Genomic DNA, 21,493 nt, shown 5'->3' with positions numbered 1-21,493 from the left:
TGTGGGTTTTGTTTTTCTGTTTTGTCATTGTAAATAAACCTAGTTGGGTGTCACATTCTGTCTGTTATAGGGTCCATCCTTCTACCACATGACAGTGAAAATGTCAATGCTTTGTGCCAAAAATAATGTGGCTTTAAGTTTTTTGCAATGTCTCAACTGTAGTGTTGCAGACATATTCCCTGACTCTGCCATCGCTCAGAAGTACTCTGTGGGAAAAACGAAAGCCACTCAACTCATCAGAGGTAAGATATAGACTTCAAAAATGTGTTGCTTCAAAATGAATTGAATCTAATTGAATCCTTGATAATGATGTTCCCATGGTGTAGCCTAAAGTAACACTTTTACTTAAAGGTGCTCTAAGCGATTTCGGGTCACGTGACTTCTTGTTGACGTTTTCAAACAAAACACAGGCTAGATAGACCCTCCCTCCTCCTCATCCGCGCACTAACCCCCAAAACCCCACCCCCAGGGCCTTCTTGTCAGTTATTGGCTGGAACAGTTTGTTATGTTTTGTGGAGCGGGTTGCCGCAGTTTGTTTTTGTTGCCATTTGTGGAGTCTGGTTTGTCTGCATAGACCTCTTTTTTTACAGTGTGTTTAGGGGACAGGCAGCTAGCGGATAGTGAGGAGATGTTTGCTGTATGTGACAAAATGTTTTGGCCTAAAAAACATCGCTTAGAGCAGGTGCCATAGCAGTAGAACTTGATCAGGACGTAGCAAGGTTATGTATATCTCAGCCTTTTTCATTGTTGCGCGATGAATCAAACAACAGAAAAACTGACAAAGAATTTGGCATCCTTGCAAGAATTTATGATGAGCCCAAACTGGAGGTGACAACAAAGTTCCCTGAAATGCCCATATGCAAGTTGGGCAATGCAGAAAACCTATATGTAACGCTGTCCGAAGTATTGAGGTGAGGGAATTGAAATTGAATTTGTCATTAAAGAGTTATAATGGCTTCATGACAGCCAATGTCAAAACCAACCACCTGACAGTTTAATGTAATGTTAACCAATAAAGCTAAGTGGTTTCTTAAGTTTGATAATTAATCTGCTATGTCATATTTATGACAGGTTGTGTTGTTTTAGTAATGTCAAGTTGTCACGACAAAGACACTGACAGGTTATGATGTATTGTTTTATGTCAAGGTGTCAACAAAGACATCTCAAACAATGTCATATTTGCATTACAAATGTCATATCTGAGCGAATGGCACTTAATGACAGTTGTCACAAACATGCATAAAACTTCCTTCATATTCATAACATATGTCATGTCATGATTATGAAGGTGTCATGTTAATCTTATGCACACCCCTTCAAGTAAAGTGTTACCCACACATCTATATCTAATAATTTAACCATAAGAAATCTGAGACCAATTACTAAACTCAAAATCATTGTCTCATTTCAGTGCAGAGTGATGTGAGCTCTACAAGGAGTTTGTAGAGTTCACAGACTGAAAACCTGAAGCTGCTGAGCTACTGCAGTACCAGATGGCTCAGTCTGCTTGCATGCATTCAGAGAGTACTGAACCAGTGGGATGCTCGACAGGTAGGATTGTAATGGTAAACTCTCAGCAGATATCTTGTAAATGTTTCCATTGCATTTTTTTTTTCATGACTTAGACACATTGGGGGAAGCATTTAAATAATGCAGAATCAAATTGAATTAATCAAATCACATCGAATTTTAATGTGAATAGTCTCGAATCAAATCGTTTTGAATTTGTGAAAATCGTTCTTGAATCAAATCAATTTGCTGTCTAGTTTGATAATTAATCTGCTATGTCATGTTTATGTTTGTCATGTTTATGAGTACTGAACCAGTGGGATGCTCGACAGGTAGGATTGTAATGGTAAACTCTCAGCAGATATCTTGTAAATGTTTCGTTGCATTTTTTTTCATGACTAAGACACATTGGGGGAAGCATTTAAATAATGCTGAATCGAATTGAATTAATCGAAGCGCATACAATTTTAAAGTGAATCGCCTTGAATCGAACCGTTCTTGAATCAAAAACCTGTAAATCAAATCGATTCACTGTCTATTCACAGCCCTATAATTTTATAATTCGATTTAGAAGTTACTGAAAAAACTGCCTTATAAAAACAACAAGATCCAGGTGGTGGTCTCGCCGGACGCCTGTACGTTCCCCTATCTGTTCGGGCCCAAGTCTTGCAGTGGGGTCATGAGTCGCTCTTGACATGCCATCCAGGAAGTGCTCGCACACTGGAGTTCCTCCAGCGGAGGTTTTGGTGGCCGTCCATCAAGAAAGACATTCAGGTCTATTTGGAGGCCGGCAATCAGGGAAAGTCTACACGTCAGCGACGCCAGGGTCTGCTTCATCCTTTACCTGTTCCGCAAAGGCCATGGTCACATCTTTCTCTGGACTTTGTTACAGGACTTCCTCCATCCCAGGGCAACACTGTTATCCTGGTGGTTGTAGAAGGCTGCCCGGTTTATTCCCCTGTCCAAGCTGCCTTCAGCCAAGGAGACTGCTGAGCTCCTTATGAACCATGTCTTCCGTATATTTGGTATTCCCCGGGATGTTGTCTCTGATCGGGGTCCCCAATTCTCATCCCAGTTTTGGGGGGCCTTCTGCAGGCTTATCGGAGCCACAGCCAGTCTATCGTCTGGGTTCCATCCTGAATCTAATGGTCAGACGGAACATATTAATCAGGATCTGACCACCTTGCGGTGTATGGCAGCCAGTAACCCCACGTATGTGGGCCACCTATATCATTTGGGCTGAATATGCCCACAACACCCTCCAGTCCTCAGCCACCAGATTGTCCCCTTTCAAATGCCAGTTCAGATGCACCCCGCCACTATTTTCGAGGAAGAGGTACAAGTTGGTGTTCCCTCTGCACAGCACTTTGTACTACGCTGTAGGCGGACCTGGAAGAAGGCTAGGCGTACACTCCTTCGGACCTCCATGAGATACCAAACCCAGGCTAATCGCCACCAGGATTTCCTCCTGGATTTCCTCCAGGAGATATTGCCATCGTTGAAATTCTCTGCAGCAGACGGACTCTGCCTGTGTCCGTAGCCGTAGCACGCAGCGAGAGCACGGGCAACAGCAATCTGCCCGGCTTCTCGACCGACAGGCAGACGCCTCCTGTTCCTCCATCAGCCTCAGCTGCTCTTCACTATACTGCAGCTCGTAAAGATAGCCACGAACATTGGATTCAAGCAGCAGAATTTCAAAATCTTCTTCTTCAATATCATGTTTAGTTTCTTCCATCATTATCATACTTCATATCTCCACAGCGCTTGTTAGCTTAGCTTCCAAACAAGATAGCGGATATTGATTTCAGTTTCTGCAAGTGAAGTCCCACCCACTGATCTGTAATAGGCCTGTAGGGTGAGTGGGTCCCACAACTTGAATAATAATGAGCTAATGTTTGTAGTTTATACACTTTCTAATGAAATGTGAATTCCTGCTTATTATGGCGCAAAATGACGATTTTTACTTAACAATAACAACAATAACAATAATTTTACTTAACAATAATTCTTTCTCCCATCTCAGGGGAAAATAAGGGAATAAACCATGACCATTCAAAAATATGACTAGGTTTCTAAAGATACAAGCTTAATGCAAATGGGTGAGAAAATGGGTGACCCTTTAAGAAACCTTTAGTTGTAATTAAATTAATTTAAAGACGGGCACCATTTGATCAGTAAACCACTGTTTTTTTTTTTTGAAATATTTCTGTATTTTCTTGTTTTTTTGTGTTAAATGTCCCATCCTACATGATTACACTAAGAGAAGGGTCAAAGGGCACTTCTCAATTTCTGAATTCAGTGGACTGAAATACAGATACTCACACAGGTTCAGAGGTCACAGCAGGTCCATCACTGAGATTAGGCGGCAGACCAATGGAGTTGTTATTCATAGACACACAGCTAGAAATCGAAGATGCTGCTTTCTTTCTCTTCTTGCTGATGATACAGAGAAAAATAAATTAATATTTCATATTGAATATTTCAACTTTAACTTCTTTAAAGTTGATCTGTCTTCTATATTAAATCAACACCTGTAAACAACACCAACTACAGAGCCCCTAAACAAAGTTGCATGGTGGTGGAAAAAAGTTGGGATGGGAGAAAAACATTTTTCAAATCTTTTCAAATCGTTCCCTCGTGAAATTTTTGCGTTGACAGCCACTGTGTATAAATGATTATATTTCAACAACAAATTGGGAGTAAAAACAATTTTATAGGGGTGTAACGCAGAACTATCAACCCTCCCGTTTTTTCCGCGATTCTCACGTATTTCACCTTGCTATCCAGCTATCATCCCGTTTAAATACTTTCCTGTATTTATTCAATAAAATATTTTATATTTTGAATCTACTTTCACAGAAAGACATCTCGCGTTTGCCGAGGCAGCGCGTAGATTTAAGGTCTGCATTGCGATTCAGAATCTAGTGGCTCGGATCTCGCGTTTGCCGAGGCAGCGTGTAGATTACGAGTTTACTCTGCAATAAAGATTGTGTGACTGGGATCTCGCGTTTGCCGAGACAGCGCGTAGATTTAAGGTCTGCATTGCAATAAAGAATCTATAGTGGCTCGGATCTCTAGTTGTCAAGGCAGCGCGCAGATTCGGGCTACTCTGCAATAAAGATTCTGTGTGGGTGCGAGGCACGCACAGTCAGCTCCTGAGGGCGCTGGCTGTGCTCATTGAGAAAAATCTCGACGCACACACAGCCGTGCGTTCGGGTGTTTTCAGCCTCGTGCCCATTGACTTTCTTCTCCAGAAATGAAAGCCAAATATATTGTGAATGACTCGAATCTCGCCGTTGCCGAGGCAGCGCGTAGATTACGAGTCTACAATAATAAGGACACATAATCTGTAAATAACACTTTTAAATAGTAAAAATAAATAATACTGTTTTGTGTGAGGCATTCACAGTCAGCACCTGAGGGTGCTGGCAGTGTTCATTGAGAAATATCTCAACGCATAGGCCTACAAATTAGACCATGCACTGTTGGATATTTCAGCCTCACATCTGTTGACTTTCTTCTCGAGGGATGAAAGCCAAATATATTTTTACGGCTCGAATCTCACGTTTTCCGAGGCATTCGTGTAGATTACGAGACTGTAATAATATTAAAACAGTATTGTTTGGTGAAAGAGTACCGCTTCTAGAGCCCCTCCTCAAAGAGCTCTACAGCCGCTACTTCATAGTTCCCAAGAAGGATGGGGCGGTTGCGTCCGATAATAGATCTCAGGCACTTGAACCGTTCTCTGAGGAGATTCAGATTCAAGATGCTCACCAACAATCATGGACCAAATTCAATCCGAGGATTGGTTTGTCACGATAGATCTGAAGGACGCTTACTGTCAAACATTCATCCTTCCATTTCACAGGAAGTTCCTGAGGTTCGCTTTCGGGGGCGAAGCATACCAATATCGGGTTCTTCCGCTCGGCCTAGCACTCTCACCCCGCACATTTACCAAGTGTGTGGATACAGCTCTAGCACCCCTGAGACTCGAGGGTATCAGGGTGCTCAATTTTATAGACGACTGGCTCGTTCTGGCTCAGTCACAAGAGCAGCACTTTCATTATTATTGGTTCTTTGGTTTTTTGTTCATAATGATAAACTGTGAAAGCTGAGATTAGCAAAAGTTCAAATAAAATATACTTTGGTGAAGACATTAAGTTTTTGTGGGTGATTGGCATACTAGTCAAATAACAGTCTGATCATGCATTGTGGTGATCAGGTAGGCATTTGTTTATCTTTGTTCATTGTTGTTTTTTCCATGAAATTTCATTTCAAATAAGAAGCCCCCAATGGCTTTTAGTGCAAATCATTAGCCCAAATTTACGCAAAGTAACTACTTAAACACTAGTTAAAGCCCGAATTACGCAAAATAACTAATTGAGTTGAAATAATTTGCTGACAGCTTGGTCCCCCCCAGTTAAAAAATCCTATCTGCGCCACTGTGCTCCTCACTATACTGCAGCTCGTAAAGATAGCCACGAACATTGGATTCAAGCAGCAGAATTTCAAAATCTTCTTCTTCAATATCATGTTTAGTTTCTTCCATCATTATCATACTTCATATCTCCACAGCGCTTGTTAGCTTAGCTTCCAAACAAGATAGCGGATATTGATTTCAGTTTCTGCAAGTGAAGTCCCACCCACTGATCTGTAATAAGCCTGTTGGATGAGTGGGTCCCACAACTTGAATAATAATTAGCTAATGTTTGTAGTTTATAAACTTTCTAATGAAATGTGAATTCCTGTTTATTATGACGCAAAATGACGATTTTTACTTAACAATAAGCAGGAAGTAAAACACTTAAATCCTTATATCTCCTATCTCAGGGGAAAATAAGGGAATAAACCATGACCATTCAAAAATATGACTAGGTTTCTAAAGATACAAAGCTTAATGCGAATGGGTGAGAAAATGGGTGAGCCTTTAAGAAACCTTTAGTGCACAGACACCATTTGATCAGTAAACCACAGTTTTTTTGGGGGGGGTTTTTGGTAATATTTCTGTATTTTCTTGTTTTTTGTGTTAAATGTCCCACCCTACATGATTACACTCAGAGAGGGTCAAAAGGCACGTCTCAATTTCTGAAATTCAGTGGACTGAAATACAGATACTCACACAGGGTCAGAGGTCACAGCAGGTCCATCACTGAGATTAGGCGGCAGACCAATGGAGTTGTTACTCTTCATAGACACAAAGCTAGAAATCGAAGATGCTGCTTTCTTTCTCTTCTTGCTGATGATACAGAGAAAAATAAATTAACATTTCATATTGCTTCTTTAAAGTTGATCTGTCTTCTACATTAAATCAACACCTGTAAACAACAACTGAGATCTTTATATTTTGAATCTACTTTCACAGAAAGACATCTCGCGTTTGCCGAGGCAGCGCGTAGATTTAAGGTCTGCATTGCGATTCAGAATCTAGTGGCTCGGATCTCGCGTTTGCCGAGGCAGCGTGTAGATTACGAGTTTACTCTGCAATAAAGATTCTGTGACTGGGATCTCGCGTTTGCCGAGGCAGCGCGTGGATTTAAGGTTTGCAATGCAATAAAGAATCTATAGTGGCTCGGATCTCGCGTTTGCCGAGGCAGCGTGTAGATTACGAGTTTACTCTGCAATAAAGATTCTGTGACTGGGATCTCGCGTTTGCCGAGGCAGCGCGTGGATTTAAGGTTTGCAATGCAATAAAGAATCTATAGTGGCTCGGATCTCGCGTTTGCCGAGGCAGCGTGTAGATTACGAGTTTACTCTGCAATAAAGATTCTGTGACTGGGATCTCGCGTTTGCCGAGACAGCGCGTAGATTTAAGGTCTGCATTGCAATAAATAATCTATAGTGGCTCGGATCTTGCGTTGTCAAGGCAGCGCGCAGATTCGGGCTACTTTGCAATAAAGATTCTGTGTGGGTGCGAGGCACGCACAGTCAGCTCCTGAGGCGCTGGCTGTGTTCATTGAGAAAAATCTCGACGCACACACAGCCGTGCGTTCGGGTGTTTTCAGCCTCGTGCCCATTGACTTTCTTCTCCAGAAATGAAAGCCAAATATATTGTCAATGACTCGAATCTCGCCGTTGCCAAGGCAGCGCGTAGATTACGAGTCTACAATAATAAGGACACATAATCTGTAAATAACACTTTTAAATAGTAAAAATAAATAATACTGTTTTGTGTGAGGCATTCACAGTCAGCACCTGAGGGTGCTGGCAGTGTTCATTGAGAAATATCTCAACGCATAGGCCTACAAATTAGACCATGCACTGTCGGATATTTCAGCCTCACATCTGTTGACTTTCTTCTCGAGGGATGAAAGCCAAATATATTTTTACGGTTCGAATCTCACGTTTTCCGAGGCATTCGTGTAGATTACGAGACTGTAATAATATTAAAACAGTATTGTTTGGTGAAAGAGTACCGCTTCTAGAGCCCCTCCTCAAAGAGCTCTACAGCCGCTACTTCATAGTTCCCAAGAAGGATGGGGCGGTTGCGTCCGATAATAGATCTCAGGCACTTGAACTGTTCTCTGAGGAGATTCAGATTCAAGATGCTCACCAACAATCATGGACCAAATTCAATCCGAGGATTGGTTTGTCACGATAGATCTGAAGGACGCTTACTGTCAAACATTCATCCTTCCATTTCACAGGAAGTTCCTAAGGTTCGCTTTCGGGGGCGAAACATACCAATATCGGGTTCTTCCGTTCGGCCTAGCACTCTCACCCTGCACATTTACCAAGTGTGTGGATACAGCTCTAGCACCCCTGAGACTCGAGGGTATCAGGGTGCTCAATTTTATAGACGACTGGCTCGTTCTGGCTCAGTCACAAGAGCAGGCGGTTCAGCATCGAGATGTTGTCCTCGCCCACATCCAGAAGTTGGGGTTGAGACTCAACACGAAGAAGAGCGTGTTGACACCAGCCCAGAGAACGATGTTCCTGGGAGTGGTGTGGGATTCGGTCACGATGCGGGCACGGCTGTCTCCCGCGTGAGTCGAGTCCATCCTGGCCACAGTGGCTGGGTTAAGCTGGGCCAAGCCATCACTGTCAAACATTTCCAGAGAGTGTTGGGACTCAGGGCAGCAGCGTCCAACATCATTCCATTCGGCCTGCTGCTCATGAGGGCCCCTCAGTGGTGGTTTAAAACCAAGGGATTTTCCCTGAGGGGAAGTCCGTCCCGCACGATCAGGGTTACACGCAGAGGCCTTCGTTCCCTATCTATGTGGAAGAAAGCTTGGTTTCTGTCCCAAGGTCCAGTGTTGGGAGCATCATGTCGCTGGAAAACCGTCTCGACAGACACCTCCCTCACGGGCTGGAGCGCGGTCATGGACGGCCGCTTTACGACAGGACTATGGCAGGACCATCATTCCTCCTGGCACATAAACTGCCTGGATATGTTGGCGGTTTCCCAGGCTCTGAGGAGCTTCCTGCCGGACCTCAGAGGTCACCATGTGCTCGTGAGGTCAGACAATATGTCGGTAGTGGCCTATATAAACCATCAGGGGGGCCTGATGTCTCGCCCTCTATGCAGATTGGCACATCAGATCCTCCTGTGGTCCCAGGAGAAATTGTTGTCTCTAAGAGCGACATTCATCCCGGGGAGTCAAAATCAGGGAGCAGACGTCCTGTCGAAACAGGGGCTAAGGCCCGGGGAGTGGAGACTCCACCCCGAGGTGGTGGAGTCAATATCTCAGAGGTTCGGCCCAGTGGAAGTGGACCTGTTCGCGTCTCGAGAGACGACCCACTGTCCACAGTGGTTTTCACCTCACTCCTCCAGCCCCCTCCAGTCGCTCTGCTCCCGGGAGTTCTAGAGAGGGTCCGTCGCGACGGAATCAGTCTATTGCTGGTAGCCCCGTTGTGGCCAGCCCGAGTATGGTTCTCAGACATTATATTGCTCTAGACGGCGCTCCATGGGAGATTCCCCTCAGGAGGGGCCTGCTGACACAGGCGGAGGGCTCAATATTTCACTGTTACGTCCCCAGAGAGCTGGGTACGTATTATAGTGATTTTCTTTTCTGGCATTGCTTGTGGTTCTTGTGTTTTCCTTCTTACAGGTAAGATGGCTTCTGTAACCATTCCAGCAGCTGATTGGTGGTTCAACGGCTGATTGGATCTTGGAACTCCTCCTACTCGTCAGTGGCTGCAGCTGGCTGGGCTCTTTAAAAAGCCTAGTTTTAGATCTGTTCTCTCTCTGCTCTGGGCTTTGCACTCTGTTCCTGCTGTTGGTGTGGTTGGTATCCCTATTTGGGACTTGTGACTTATAGATTACTTTATTGTTGTCTATTTGAGATTAGGGTTGGAACATTTGATAATGCTTTTGATAATGTTGTAATCTGATTTGTTAGCTAGTAACTCTAGCTTTGTGTTCCACTTTTGGAACTTGAACAGCAGGACTGAGTTTGTTGTTTGTGAATTATCATTATTATTATTGTTTGTTAACTTCTTTTTCTTGTTCTTTGTTTATAGGGAGTTGGAGGAGTAGATTTAGAGCTACCCCGGGGTATACATCACCCGTAGGCATACTTCTCTGTCTATAAACACCAGTTAGACCTGGGCGGACCACCATCTGTAATTTTGGTTAGGGCGCCTTGATCGTGTGCCAGATAGGCGATGGGTATAATTAGCGTAGGTTAGTGGTGGGGTATTTTTGTTTATTTCTTTTCTTTGGTTCGTCCAGCTCTCCCCTTTCTCCCTTAAATTTGTTTATCATTTACATTATTACCGTGACAAAAATAAAAACACAGTTTGTACGGTATTTGGAATTTGTCTCCTTTTCTTGCACCACAACTCCATTTTTTTTTACCTTTATTTATCCAGGTAAAATGTTTGAGAACCACTTCTCATTTACAAACATGACCTGGCCAAGAGGCTACAGGAAAAAATAAGAACATAATGTACAGCTGTACATAGTCAAACACATAACACTTAGAACAAGCAGCTAAATAAAAATAAAAAAGACAACAAAGAGGAAAAAGAAAACGAATAGAGTGCTTAAATATGTGTGTAAATATGGTTCATGATTGTCAGCAGGAACAAGAGTCAACTATGTAATTTTCGAGGTTTTGCTTAAAGGTGGAGATTGGGATCAGAGATGTAAGTTTCAGGGTATTTTGTAGTATGTTCCAGTCGTGTACTGATGCAAAGCGGAAAGGCATTACGTCCAAAGGTAGTAGAAGTAGGGGGGATACTAAATTTAATCAAATTACTTGATCTTGTGTGATAGGTGTTATGAGCGGCATGAAGTAGGGATGACAAATAGATAGGTGCCTTGCCCAGAATTGTCTTATATATGAAGAGAAACCAATGATGGAGCCGCCGGGTATGAAGGGAGGGCCAACCCACCAGTTTATACAGGTCGCAGTGATGAGTGTGATAGGGTGCATTAGTGGCAAAACGGATGGCTGAATGATAGATTGTGTCAAGTTTTTTTAGAGCTGTGTTTGGTGCCATTTTGTAGATCATGTCGCCGTAATCCAAGATTGGCAGTACTGTCGTCTTTACGAGGGTGCATTTGGAAGCATGGGTAAAGGAGGCTTTATTACGGAAAAGAAAAGCTAGTCTAGCTTTGACTTTTGTTTGAAGGTTATTGATGTGTGTAATGAATGACAGGGATGAATCCAACCAGATACCAAGATATTTATATTCCTTGACATACTCCAGAACCGTACCGTTCATGCAGGTGATTGTAGGTGGAGTTTCTGTAACCTGTTTTCGGCTAAAAAGGATACATTTTGTCTTACTGGGGTTAATACGGAGGTGGAGACTGTCAAAGAACTGCTCTAAATAGGTGAAGCTAAGTTTAAGACTGGAAGCCGCAGAATTGGGAGTGGAACCAACTGAGTACAAAATGGTATCATCTGCATAAAGATGAATCCGAGAGGTACCAACAGCTCTGGCTATATCATTGATGTAGATAGAAAAAAGGATTGGACCCAGGATGGAGCCTTGAGGCACACCTTTAGAGACAGTAAGTGGGTCTGACATTATGTTGTCAACCTTCAATTGCTGGACACGGTTGGTGAGATAATTAGCAAACCAGTCACAGCTAGAGGAGGACAGACCAATACTCGAAAGCTTATGTAAGAGGATCCTATGGTCGACAGAGTCAAAGGCCTTGGCGAGGTCTATAAAGGTGGCAATACAGACCTGCTTGCTGTCTAATGCTGTGATTACATCATCGAGGACCTTTGTGGTGGCTGTTATGCACCCATGGCCCGTCCGAAAACCAGATTGCATGTCAAATAATATATGATTTTTATCCAGGAAATCATTTAACTGTTTTTGTACGAGCTTCTCCAGATCTTTGGCAAGGCATGGTAGAATAGAAATTGGGCGGTAACAATTTGGGTCAAGTTCAGAACCCCCTTTGAAGAGGGGAAAAATTGCAGCTGATTTCCAATCAATAGGGAACTCAGAGAACTGTAGGGACATGTTGAATAGTCTAGTGACGGGAGCGGCAATAATGCGGGATGCTGCTTTTAAGAACATGGGATCAAGACCAGCAAGACCAGCAGATTTCTTTGTGTTCAGCTTGGTGAGTTCATCCAGGACTTCAGAGGTGGAAAGAGGCATAAAGGAGAAGCCCCTCTTGTCTGATGGAGAAAGTTGAGCATCTGCATTGGTTGTAACTGAAGTGTCCATTGGGACAGAATTCGGGTTTGACATTGAAACTGTATGGGTTGCATTGATAAAGTGATGGTTCAGAAGTGAAGCCATCTGAGACTTCTCAGTAATGATAATGTCATTAAATAACATAGACACTGGTAAATGAGGGGAGATAACTTTATTCTCCATTACCCTGACTGTTTTCCAGAATGCCCTAGCATCAGTGCCACATGTGCTGAGTGTCTCTTTAAAATGCAAGATTTTGGCATTTCTGATAGCCTGTGTTGCTTTATTTCTGCATTGACGGAAGGCCAGCCAGTCGACTGGAGATTGGTTAGAGCGGGCCTTTTTCCAGAGGGCGTTTTTGCGACGAATAATCTCAGCTAGTTCATTGGAGAACCAGGGACTGTATCGATTTTTTATCCTAATTTTTTTCAGAGGGGCATGCTTACTCATAATCAGACTGAAAGTGTTTTTAAAAAAAGACCATGCCTCTTCCAAGTGAGGCAAGGAATTAATTCTATCCTCATCTTGCAGAAAGGCTTGCATATCCAGTTTTTTTAAAGAGCGCTTGCTCTTCCTCCATTGCTCCATTCCTCTTTTGCTGGCATTTGTGGGTCTGAGCAGAGGGTTATCAGGTTCCCCTGCCTTTTTGGGGGCTGGAACGTAACAAATGGGGGCTCGTCCGGGATCTTGGTGCCCTGTTGCTCGGACCACTCGGTGCTCGGTGATTGAGATGTGGCGTTGAGGTGTGAAAAAGGCTTCGTAGTGTTTGGCATAGAAGTGGATGTTTTCTGTCCTAGAGTTGGTTGGTATTTGTAGTTGTCTGAATAGTTTGAGAGTGTACTGAATAGTGCATTGGAGTTGGGGTGAGTATGGCAGCTACTTCAGAGGTGGCAGGCTTTATTGCAGAGCCCTCATTGGGGTCATTGTGTAATCTGTGTAAGGTAGATCTATTTTCATTAGCAGACTACTATAATCTAACCGTTGATAGGCAGGCTTGTAAAGCGAATCTAGTAGCAGTGATTAAAAGCCATTTATTGAGTCTGTCAAGGGCAGGAGTTATGGCTGTGGAGGATGTGGAGATAGAAGATAAAGATGAAGGGGAGGACGAGAAAGTCGTAGAGAATCTCTCGCCTGCACGGCCGAAGGGCGGTGTGGGGGGTGGGGATGCTCCGGTACCTCGAACTCTGCCAAAGTATGATCCATTTTCTCCAGTGGTTCCTGAGTTTGTAGAGGTCGCTCGGCTAAAGCTGAAAGCAGCCCCTCAAGAATCAGACCAAAAAGACATGGAAGACCAAAGGAGGTATGAGATAGAAATGAGAAAAATAGAGGCAGACAAGGAAGCTCGAATTCACATTCGGCGAATGGAGCTTGAGGCTGGGGTGTCTCCTTACTCAGTTGGCAAGCCAGGTCATTTTGATGTAGGCAGGAATATTGCAGTTGTTCCTCCATTCCGTGAGTCTGAGGTAGACTCATATTTTTCTGCTTTTGAACGAGTAGCTGCTGCCTTAAAGTGGCCAAAAGAGGTTTGGCCTCTACTTCTTCAATGTAAGCTAACTGGGAAGGCCCAGGAGGTTGTAGCCTCTCTCTCCATAGAGGATAGTTTGCGTTATGATGTGGTCAAAGCTACTGTACTGCGTACCTATGAGCTGGTGCCAGAGGCTTATAGGCAACGATTTAGAAACTATAAGAAAAGTGGTAGTAAAACATATGTTGAGTTTGCCAGGGACAAAGAGTCCTTGTTTGACTGCTGGTGTGCAGCCAATAAAACATCCACTTATGAGGATTTGAGAAATCAGATCTTTTTGAAAGTTTTGTGATGCATTTGAGTGAAAACAAAGTGGTGAAGTTGAGTCAGGCAGCGGTAATGGCCAATGAATATGCCTTAACACATAAAACGGTGTTCACAGTATCCAGTCAGAGTAGGACGTTCATTTCATCAGCAGTCGGTGCATCACGCTCTTTAGATTCTTCTACTGTTCCTAGGAAAGAAGAGAGGGAATGTTTTTATTGCCACCGGAAAGGCCATTTAATCTCAGATTGTTCCTTACCGAAGAACAAGTCTAAGTCCCCTCCATCTTCACGTAAGAGTGTTGGTTTAACTCAGTCTGTTTCTTTTCAGGAAGCTAGATGTGCTGGCGAGGTACTCTCAAAGAAACCAGACCTGTTGTGTGCTCCGTTTGTGTCTGTAGGGTGTGTTTCATACACCGGGAAAACTGAAGACCAGAAGGAAAATAAAATCTTACGTGACACTGGTGCGGCTCAGTCAGTTATCCTTACAGATGTGTTGCCATGGTCTGATCAAACATACTGTGGATCACACATATTTCTGTGTGGTATTGAAGCTAACCCAATTTCTGTGCCTTTACACTGGGTTCACTTGCGTTCTGATTTGGTTTCAGGTCAGTTCCGTGTTGCGGTGGTGCCTACATTGGCAGTGGAAGGGGTAGCATTATTATTAGGAAACGACATTGCTGAAGGTAAGGTGCCTCCAGCACTAGAAGTAACAGACAGACCTCAGTCTAATGTCTCTGACAATGTCCTATTTCAGAAGTACCCTCAAGGATACAGTGAATCTATCTGACTCAATTCTTGAACAGGTTGAACCTGTAGTTGTAGAACCTAAACCAGAGGTGTTACTTTCTGTGCAGGCTGGGAAAAGGGGGTGCAGAGTCGCTCCCCAGTTAGATGTGTTGTCATCCATCACACCAGAGAAGCTGATTGAGTGGCAAAAAGAGGATTTGAGTCTTAATAAATGTTTTGATTCTGTGGTCTCTCTCGAAAAGGCAAAAGTACAGGGGGCTGCTTACCTTGTGGACGCTGGTGTTCAAATGCGCAAATGGACTGCACATAATACCGGTGAGGACTGGGATACAGTTTGGCAGGTAGTCGTTCCAACTCCACTACGACAGCAAGTATTGTCACTGGCTCATAACCCTGCATGGTCCGGACATTTAGGGGTAACTAAAACTTACAACAGAGTCCTCCGACATTTCTTCTGGACAGGATTAAAATCGGACATTGTGAAATACTGTAAAACCTGTCATGTATGCCAACTTGCAGGAAAAGTGAACCAACCTGTTCCTCGTGTGCCACTTCAACCGATTCCCGTGATTGGAGAACCGTTTGAGCGGGTGATTGTTGATTGTGTGGGTCCATTGCCAAAAACTCGAACAGGTAACCAGTTTCTGCTTACCATTATGTGCAGTGCCATTCGGTATCCAGAGGCTATTCCTCTCCGGACAATTACAGCTAAGACGATTATAAAGAGTCTGATCAAGTTTTCCACCTTTGGTCTCCCCAGAGTGATCCAGACGGATCAAGGAACTAATTTTATGTCCAAACTGTTTTCTTCTGCATTAAAAACATTGTCCATATCGCATCAGGTCTCCAGTGCTTACCATCCAGAGAGTAAAGGGGCTCTTGAACGCTGGCACCAGACCCTCAAAACTATAGGCGCTTTTCCACTGCATAGTACGGTACGGTTCGGTTCGGTACGTCTCACTTGTGGTGCTTTTCCACTGCATGGTACGGTACAGTACGGTTTGCTTCAGGTCGCTTTAAATGGTACCTGGTCTGTTGAGGTTCCAAGCGTACCGTACCGGTACTAAAATGTGACGTGAAACACTGCAGATCACTGATTGGTCAGACAGAATCGTCACTACCAGCGTCACTACTAGCGTCATTGGATTTGCGACACGAGACACGAGACACTTTTTTAGCAGTATTTTGCTACCATCAGCCTCATTTTAAACACATTTTTCCGTCTAGCAGTTAAAAACAACCACATACCGAGAATCAGGAACACCATCCCCTCGATAATCTCCATTGTTCCTGTGTTGTGGGTTTGAAAATGTGGCGCTTTTAAGATGATGTCATGGCAGTAGAGGCGCGCGCAAATAACGATCAGTCCCACACACTTTGAAGGGGTACTACTACTGCAGTGGAAACGAAAAGCGATCCGAACTGTTCCGCGCCGAGTCGAAGCGTACTGAGCCGAACCGTACCGTACTATGCAGTGGAAAAGCGGCATATGCTGAGGAAGTATTGCATGGAGACAGGTGCTGATTGGGATGAGGGTGTGCTCTTTGTTTTGTTTGCTGTAAGGGAAATGGTGCAGGAATCTTTAGGGTTTAGCCCAGCTGACCTCGTGTTCGGACATACACCTAGGGGTCCGTTAAAAGTGTTAAAGGAGCATGTTTTATCTGATGCGCCTAGTAGTGCCCCTAAAAATGTGTTGCACTTTGTAAGTCAGATGCGAGAGAGGCTGCATGCTGCCCGCATGCTAGCTCAGGAGTCTCTCTCTTCTTCTCAGTCTCGTATGAAAAGACAGTATGACAAAGAAGCAAAAGACCGTGCGATTTTGCCAAGGGATCAAGTACTGGTTTTGTTACCAATTCCAGGTTCATCGTTGTCTGCCAGTTTTTCTGGGCCATATGTTGTAGAGCACAAAGTTAGTGATACTAACTACATTATTAAAACACCAGATCACAGGCGCTCTTCTCGTTTGTGTCATGTTAACATGCTGAAGGCCTATCATGTGCGTAATTCTTCCAACACTCCCTCTAGTGTTCCAGTCCAGTCTTTAGGATCCAGCATGGTGTTGGTGGTACCTGTGCCTACTGTGGACCTAGAGAACAATGATGGTTTGGAATTGCGTCACTTATTACAACAGTGTAAACGTCTTAGTAATTCAGAGATGCTACAAAACTTGCCTTCGTTGATGGAACATTTGGATGGCAGTCAAAAAGATGATCTTGTGTCTCTAATACAGTCTTTTCTTACTGTGTTTCAGGATGTACCTAAAAGCACGTCTGTTTTGATGCACGATGTGGATGTTGGCAGTACAACTCCTATTCGCCAACATCCCTATCGGGTAAAAATAAAAAAACGTGAGTTAATGAAAGATGAGGTTGACTACTTGTTAAAACATGACATGGCAAAACGTAGTCGCAGTGCTTGGAGCTAGCACTTTTTGTTTCAAAACCGGACGGCATGCCCTGTCTATGCACGGATTACCGTCGAGTCAATGCAGTACGGTGCCAGATTCCTATCTGCTGCCCAGGATAGGAGACTGTATTGACCGGATTGGTTCAGCGCTGTTTTTGTAAGTAAACTTGATTTGCTTAAAGGTTATTGGCAGGTGCCTTTAACCCGACGCGCTTTTGAGGATCGTCCATTTAGTTTTTTTTTCTGGGAAGTTCAATCCATGCCAGTCTCGGTATTCTACTATTGAACAAGATACGCTTGCTTTATTGTTGGCCTTACAGTTTTTTTGAGGTATATGTTGGTTCTAGTGTTGAGCCTGTAAGAGTATTCACAGACCATAATCCTCTTATATTCCTCGAAAGAATGTACAATCAGAACCGTCGTCTTATGCGGTGGGCTCTGATTTTATAGGGATATAATGTCTGCATCACTCATGTCAAAGGAACATCTAACATAGTTGCTGACGCGTTGTCCCGTGTGTACCAAGACTAAATGATGTGCAAATGGTGGTTTGCACAACTTTTTGGGGGGTGGCATGTTACGTCCCCAGAGAGCTGGGTACGTATTATAGTGATTTTCTTTTCTGGCATTGCTTGTGGTTCTTGTGTTTTTCTTCTTACAGGTAAAATGGCTTCTGTAACCATTCCAGCAGCTGATTGGTGGTTCAACGGCTGATTGGATCTTGGAACTCTTTAAAAAGCCCAGTTTTAGATCTGTTCTCTCTCTGCTCTGGGCTTTGCACTCTGTTCCTGCTGTTGGTGTGGTTGGTATCCCTTTTTGGGACTTGTGACTTATAGATTACTTTATTGTTGTCTATTTGAGATTAGGGTTGGAACATTTGATAATGCTTTTGATAATGTTGTAATCTGATTTGTTAGCTAGTAACTCTAGCTTTGTGTTCCACTTTTGGAACTTGAACAGCAGGACTGAGTTTGTTGTTTGTGAATTATTATTATTATTGTTTGTTAACTTCTTTTTCTTGTTCTTTGTTTATAGGGAGTTGGGGGAGTAGATTTAGAGCTACCCCGGGGTATACATCACCCGTAGGCATACTTCTCTGTCTATAAACACCAGTTAGACCTGGGCGGACCACCATCTGTAATTTTGGTTAGGGCGCCTTGATCGTGTGCCAGATAGGTGATGGGTATAATTAGCGTAGGTTAGTGGTGGGGTATTTTTGTTTATTTATTTTCTTTGGTTCGTCCAGCTCTCCCCTTTTTCCCTTAAATTTGTTTATCATTTACATTATTACCGTAACAAAACTAAAAACACAGTTTGTACGGTATTTGGAATTTGTCTCCTTTTCTTGCACCACGACTCCATTCCTCTTTTGCTGGCATTTGTGGGTCTGAGCAGAGGGTTATCAGGTTCCCCTCCCTTTTTGGGGGCTGGAACGTAACATTCACCCTCGGCCAGAGTTATGGAAACTGTGGGTCTGGCTCCTGAGGGGGCACAGTACCTAGAGGCCGGCCTATCCGATGTAGTAGTGGAGACCATACTCAGCTCTAGAGCTCCGAGGAACCTGTACGGATTGAAGTGGAATGTTTTCACCATTTGGTGTAGGGAGTGTGAGGTTGACCCAGTTAACTGCCCAGTGGTTTCAGTGCTGGAGTTCCTCCAAGATCGCTTCTCCACTGGTCTTACCCCGTCCACACTCATGGTGTACGTGGCTGCCATTTCGGCTTTCTACACTCCTCTGAGTGACGGACCTCTAGGGAGACACCAATTGATCGTATGTTTCCTCTGTGGGGCCTGGAGGATGAGACCTGCGGCTCGTACCAGGGTTCCCAGATGGGACCTGGCAGTAGTTCTCGAAGGTTTGGCTGAGGCCCCCTTCAAGCCACTGGAGTCGGCTGAGGCCAAGAACCTGACGCTGAAGGTCACTTTACTGTTGGCCATCACTTCTCTGAGGAGGGTTGGGAGATCTTCAGGCGCTCTCCATATCTAACGAGTGCCTGGAGTTTGCTCCAGGCAACATTAAAGCCATCCTTCACCCTAGGCCCGGCTGTCTGCCTATGGTGCCATCCAATGTGGCACGGCCTATGGTTCTGCATGGTTTCATCCTCCATCCCACGTGACGGCGGATGAAGAGAGACTTCACTTGCTCTGCCCTGTTAGAGCACTGAGGATCTATATTCAGAGGCCCTCTTCATGGCGGAAGGCGGACCTGTTGCTGGTGTGCTTTGGGTCCCCCAAGAAGGGGCTCCCCGCGTCTAAACAGACCATCAGCAACTGGATTGTCCATGCTATTTCTACGGCCTACCAGGTGTGCGGTATGCCTTCACCTGTGGCTGTGAGGGCTCATTCCACCAGAGGCTTGGCGTCCTCTAGAGCCCTTCTCACGGGGGCTCCCATCCAGGAGGTCTGCGATGCAGCTGCATGGGCCACCCCACATACCTATATTAGGTTCACAGTTTGGACATTTTGAATGACTCTTTTGAATTAGCCTAGTATAGGCTATCAAATCTTTTTAAATAATGACGTAATTTTTATTTCTGTACAAACTAACCATTTAAAGTGGTCATGAATTGAGAAATTACATATAAGTCATTGTACTTTAAAAATATCAGGGTTTCTGCAGGTTTCAGTAAGTCAAATTTAATTTAATAACATTTTAAGACCATAAACATTGAAATTGAAGACATACACGATGTCTTAAACGCACAGTCTGTAATTTTTGGCCACCAGAGGGCACTCGATCTAAATAATAACAAAAGACGTACTTTGATGACGTCGGGAAAGAGTATGGGCTCACGGGAGTTGTTGTCGCTGTCCATGACAACCATAGACATAATATATAATCTCTATTATCTATGTATTTATTATGTCTATGATGACAACCAGCCCTCTGAGGGAGAGAGAGAGAGAGAGAGAGAGAGAGAGAGAGAGCGAGCGAACACATCGGAACTGTCATTCCCTTCATTCCTCACTCATTCTAACTATATATTTTGGGGGCAATCACGTCTTTTCAAACAGAGATATAAATGAATTTTCAGAGCCCTATTAAATCAATATTCCTTCTAGCTAGTATTAATAGAAGTTTAAAAAACACGGTCACCTTTTGTCAATAAAATAATTACGTTTATACTATGATATCGAACAAGATAACGTTAGTGAACTGCATATGAAGCTACTTTCTCCAGCTCTATTTAGAAGTTGGAACAAATTTTAATTTACATTATAGCTACTATACATGAGATCTAGCCCGTCTGTGTTTCACACATGACATAATTTCACAAAATATACGGATAGATATATTTAACTGAATGGATGCTTACCTGTTTATTAGAATGCAAGCGAGATCGGCATAGATCTCTCTGTTGCCTATTTAGCTTGTCAAAGCTCTCTCCATTTTAAAATTCAACCCCACGGTTTACTGTGTCATGCTTCTTCTCCTGTCTCAAACCCTTCTCGGGTTATATTTTTCACCTCTACGTTTGCTAGGTTGACCATATTTTGATTACCAAAAACCAGGACACTCGGCCAGCAGTTTTTTTGAAAACCAGGACATTTTCATCACTTTATAAAAACAGTCAGGACGACCAGGACAGAACGTGAAAGCAGGACTTGTCAGGACTGTTGGTCACCCTAACGTCTGCGCTTTGAGCTGGCTCCAGCAGCAGAACGTGCAGGCAAAGCGTAATCATGGTCCATAAATATCCTGTAATAGAGCGAGCATGTTTGCGAGACAGATGTTGCGCTCCTAACTGCGCACGCGCATAATGTCAGAGTGATAAACTAGCAAGAGATCTCGCGCGTGCAGCCAAACCCCCCTCAAGTTTGGTGCAGGTGCAAAATCATACTAGCTAATACATTTTTCTTCGTCGTCGTTTTTTTTTGCTTTTATTGGCGGTAGTCCGGTGTTCCCCTTTGTGTTTGGCGGTTTCGCTGGGTTCCGCATGAAGTTAGAGAAAATAAGGGAGTCAAAGGTTACATGACGTCATAGACAAAACGGAAATAAAGAAACGGCCCGTGTCTTCAAATTAAACTATACATTTCTCCGGATTTGAAAGTTGGTGGAAACTGTCTGGATAATGTAAGTACATATCTAATAGAAATATATAACATAGATACAGTTATTTTTGCTATTTTTAAAGCAGAAAAAATACATATTGTGGCTTTAAGTGAAGTGAAAGTTGTGAATATAAATAAATAGAAAGCTTTTGTAACATTATACACTACATTTCAAAGAAATTAAAGAAAGTAATAGCCTACTCTTATTTAGCGTGTTGTGGCAAATCAGAAGTCTCAATTCAATTCAGCAGAGTCGAGTCCTGGTCTTGGAGAAATTGCGCAGAGTCGAGGTTTCAGGTCTCAGAAGAATAACTTTATTGAGCAGTTCAACAAAGTGAGATGGTGGCCAAAGCATCTGAAATTAAGTTGGTTTCATCCC

General features: G+C 43.5%; 1 protein-coding gene across 2 annotated transcripts in view; it reads right to left on the bottom strand.

Moving 5' to 3' along the window:
• Positions 1-21,493, bottom strand: part of LOC120464525 (uncharacterized) — a 60,793-nt gene that overhangs the window by 18,013 nt on the left and 21,287 nt on the right. The window contains exons 3-4 of one of the 2 annotated variants that reach the window (XM_039654046.2): positions 6,629-6,745; positions 3,832-3,945 (exon numbers count right to left, since the gene is read on the bottom strand). In XM_039654046.2, the coding sequence (XP_039509980.2) occupies positions 3,832-3,945; positions 6,629-6,745 (231 nt within the window). The remainder of the gene's footprint in view (positions 1-3,831; positions 3,946-6,628; positions 6,746-21,493) is intronic. The other variant, XM_089128865.1, reaches the window with a different exon arrangement.

Source organism: Pimephales promelas, chromosome 3 (assembly GCF_988280905.1).
Source record: "Pimephales promelas chromosome 3, fPimPro1.hap1.1, whole genome shotgun sequence".
In the NCBI taxonomy this organism is placed as follows: Eukaryota; Metazoa; Chordata; class Actinopteri; order Cypriniformes; family Leuciscidae; genus Pimephales; species Pimephales promelas.
The sequence above is the reverse complement of the archived record's forward strand: the minus strand, read 5'-3'. Positions and strand labels throughout refer to the sequence as shown.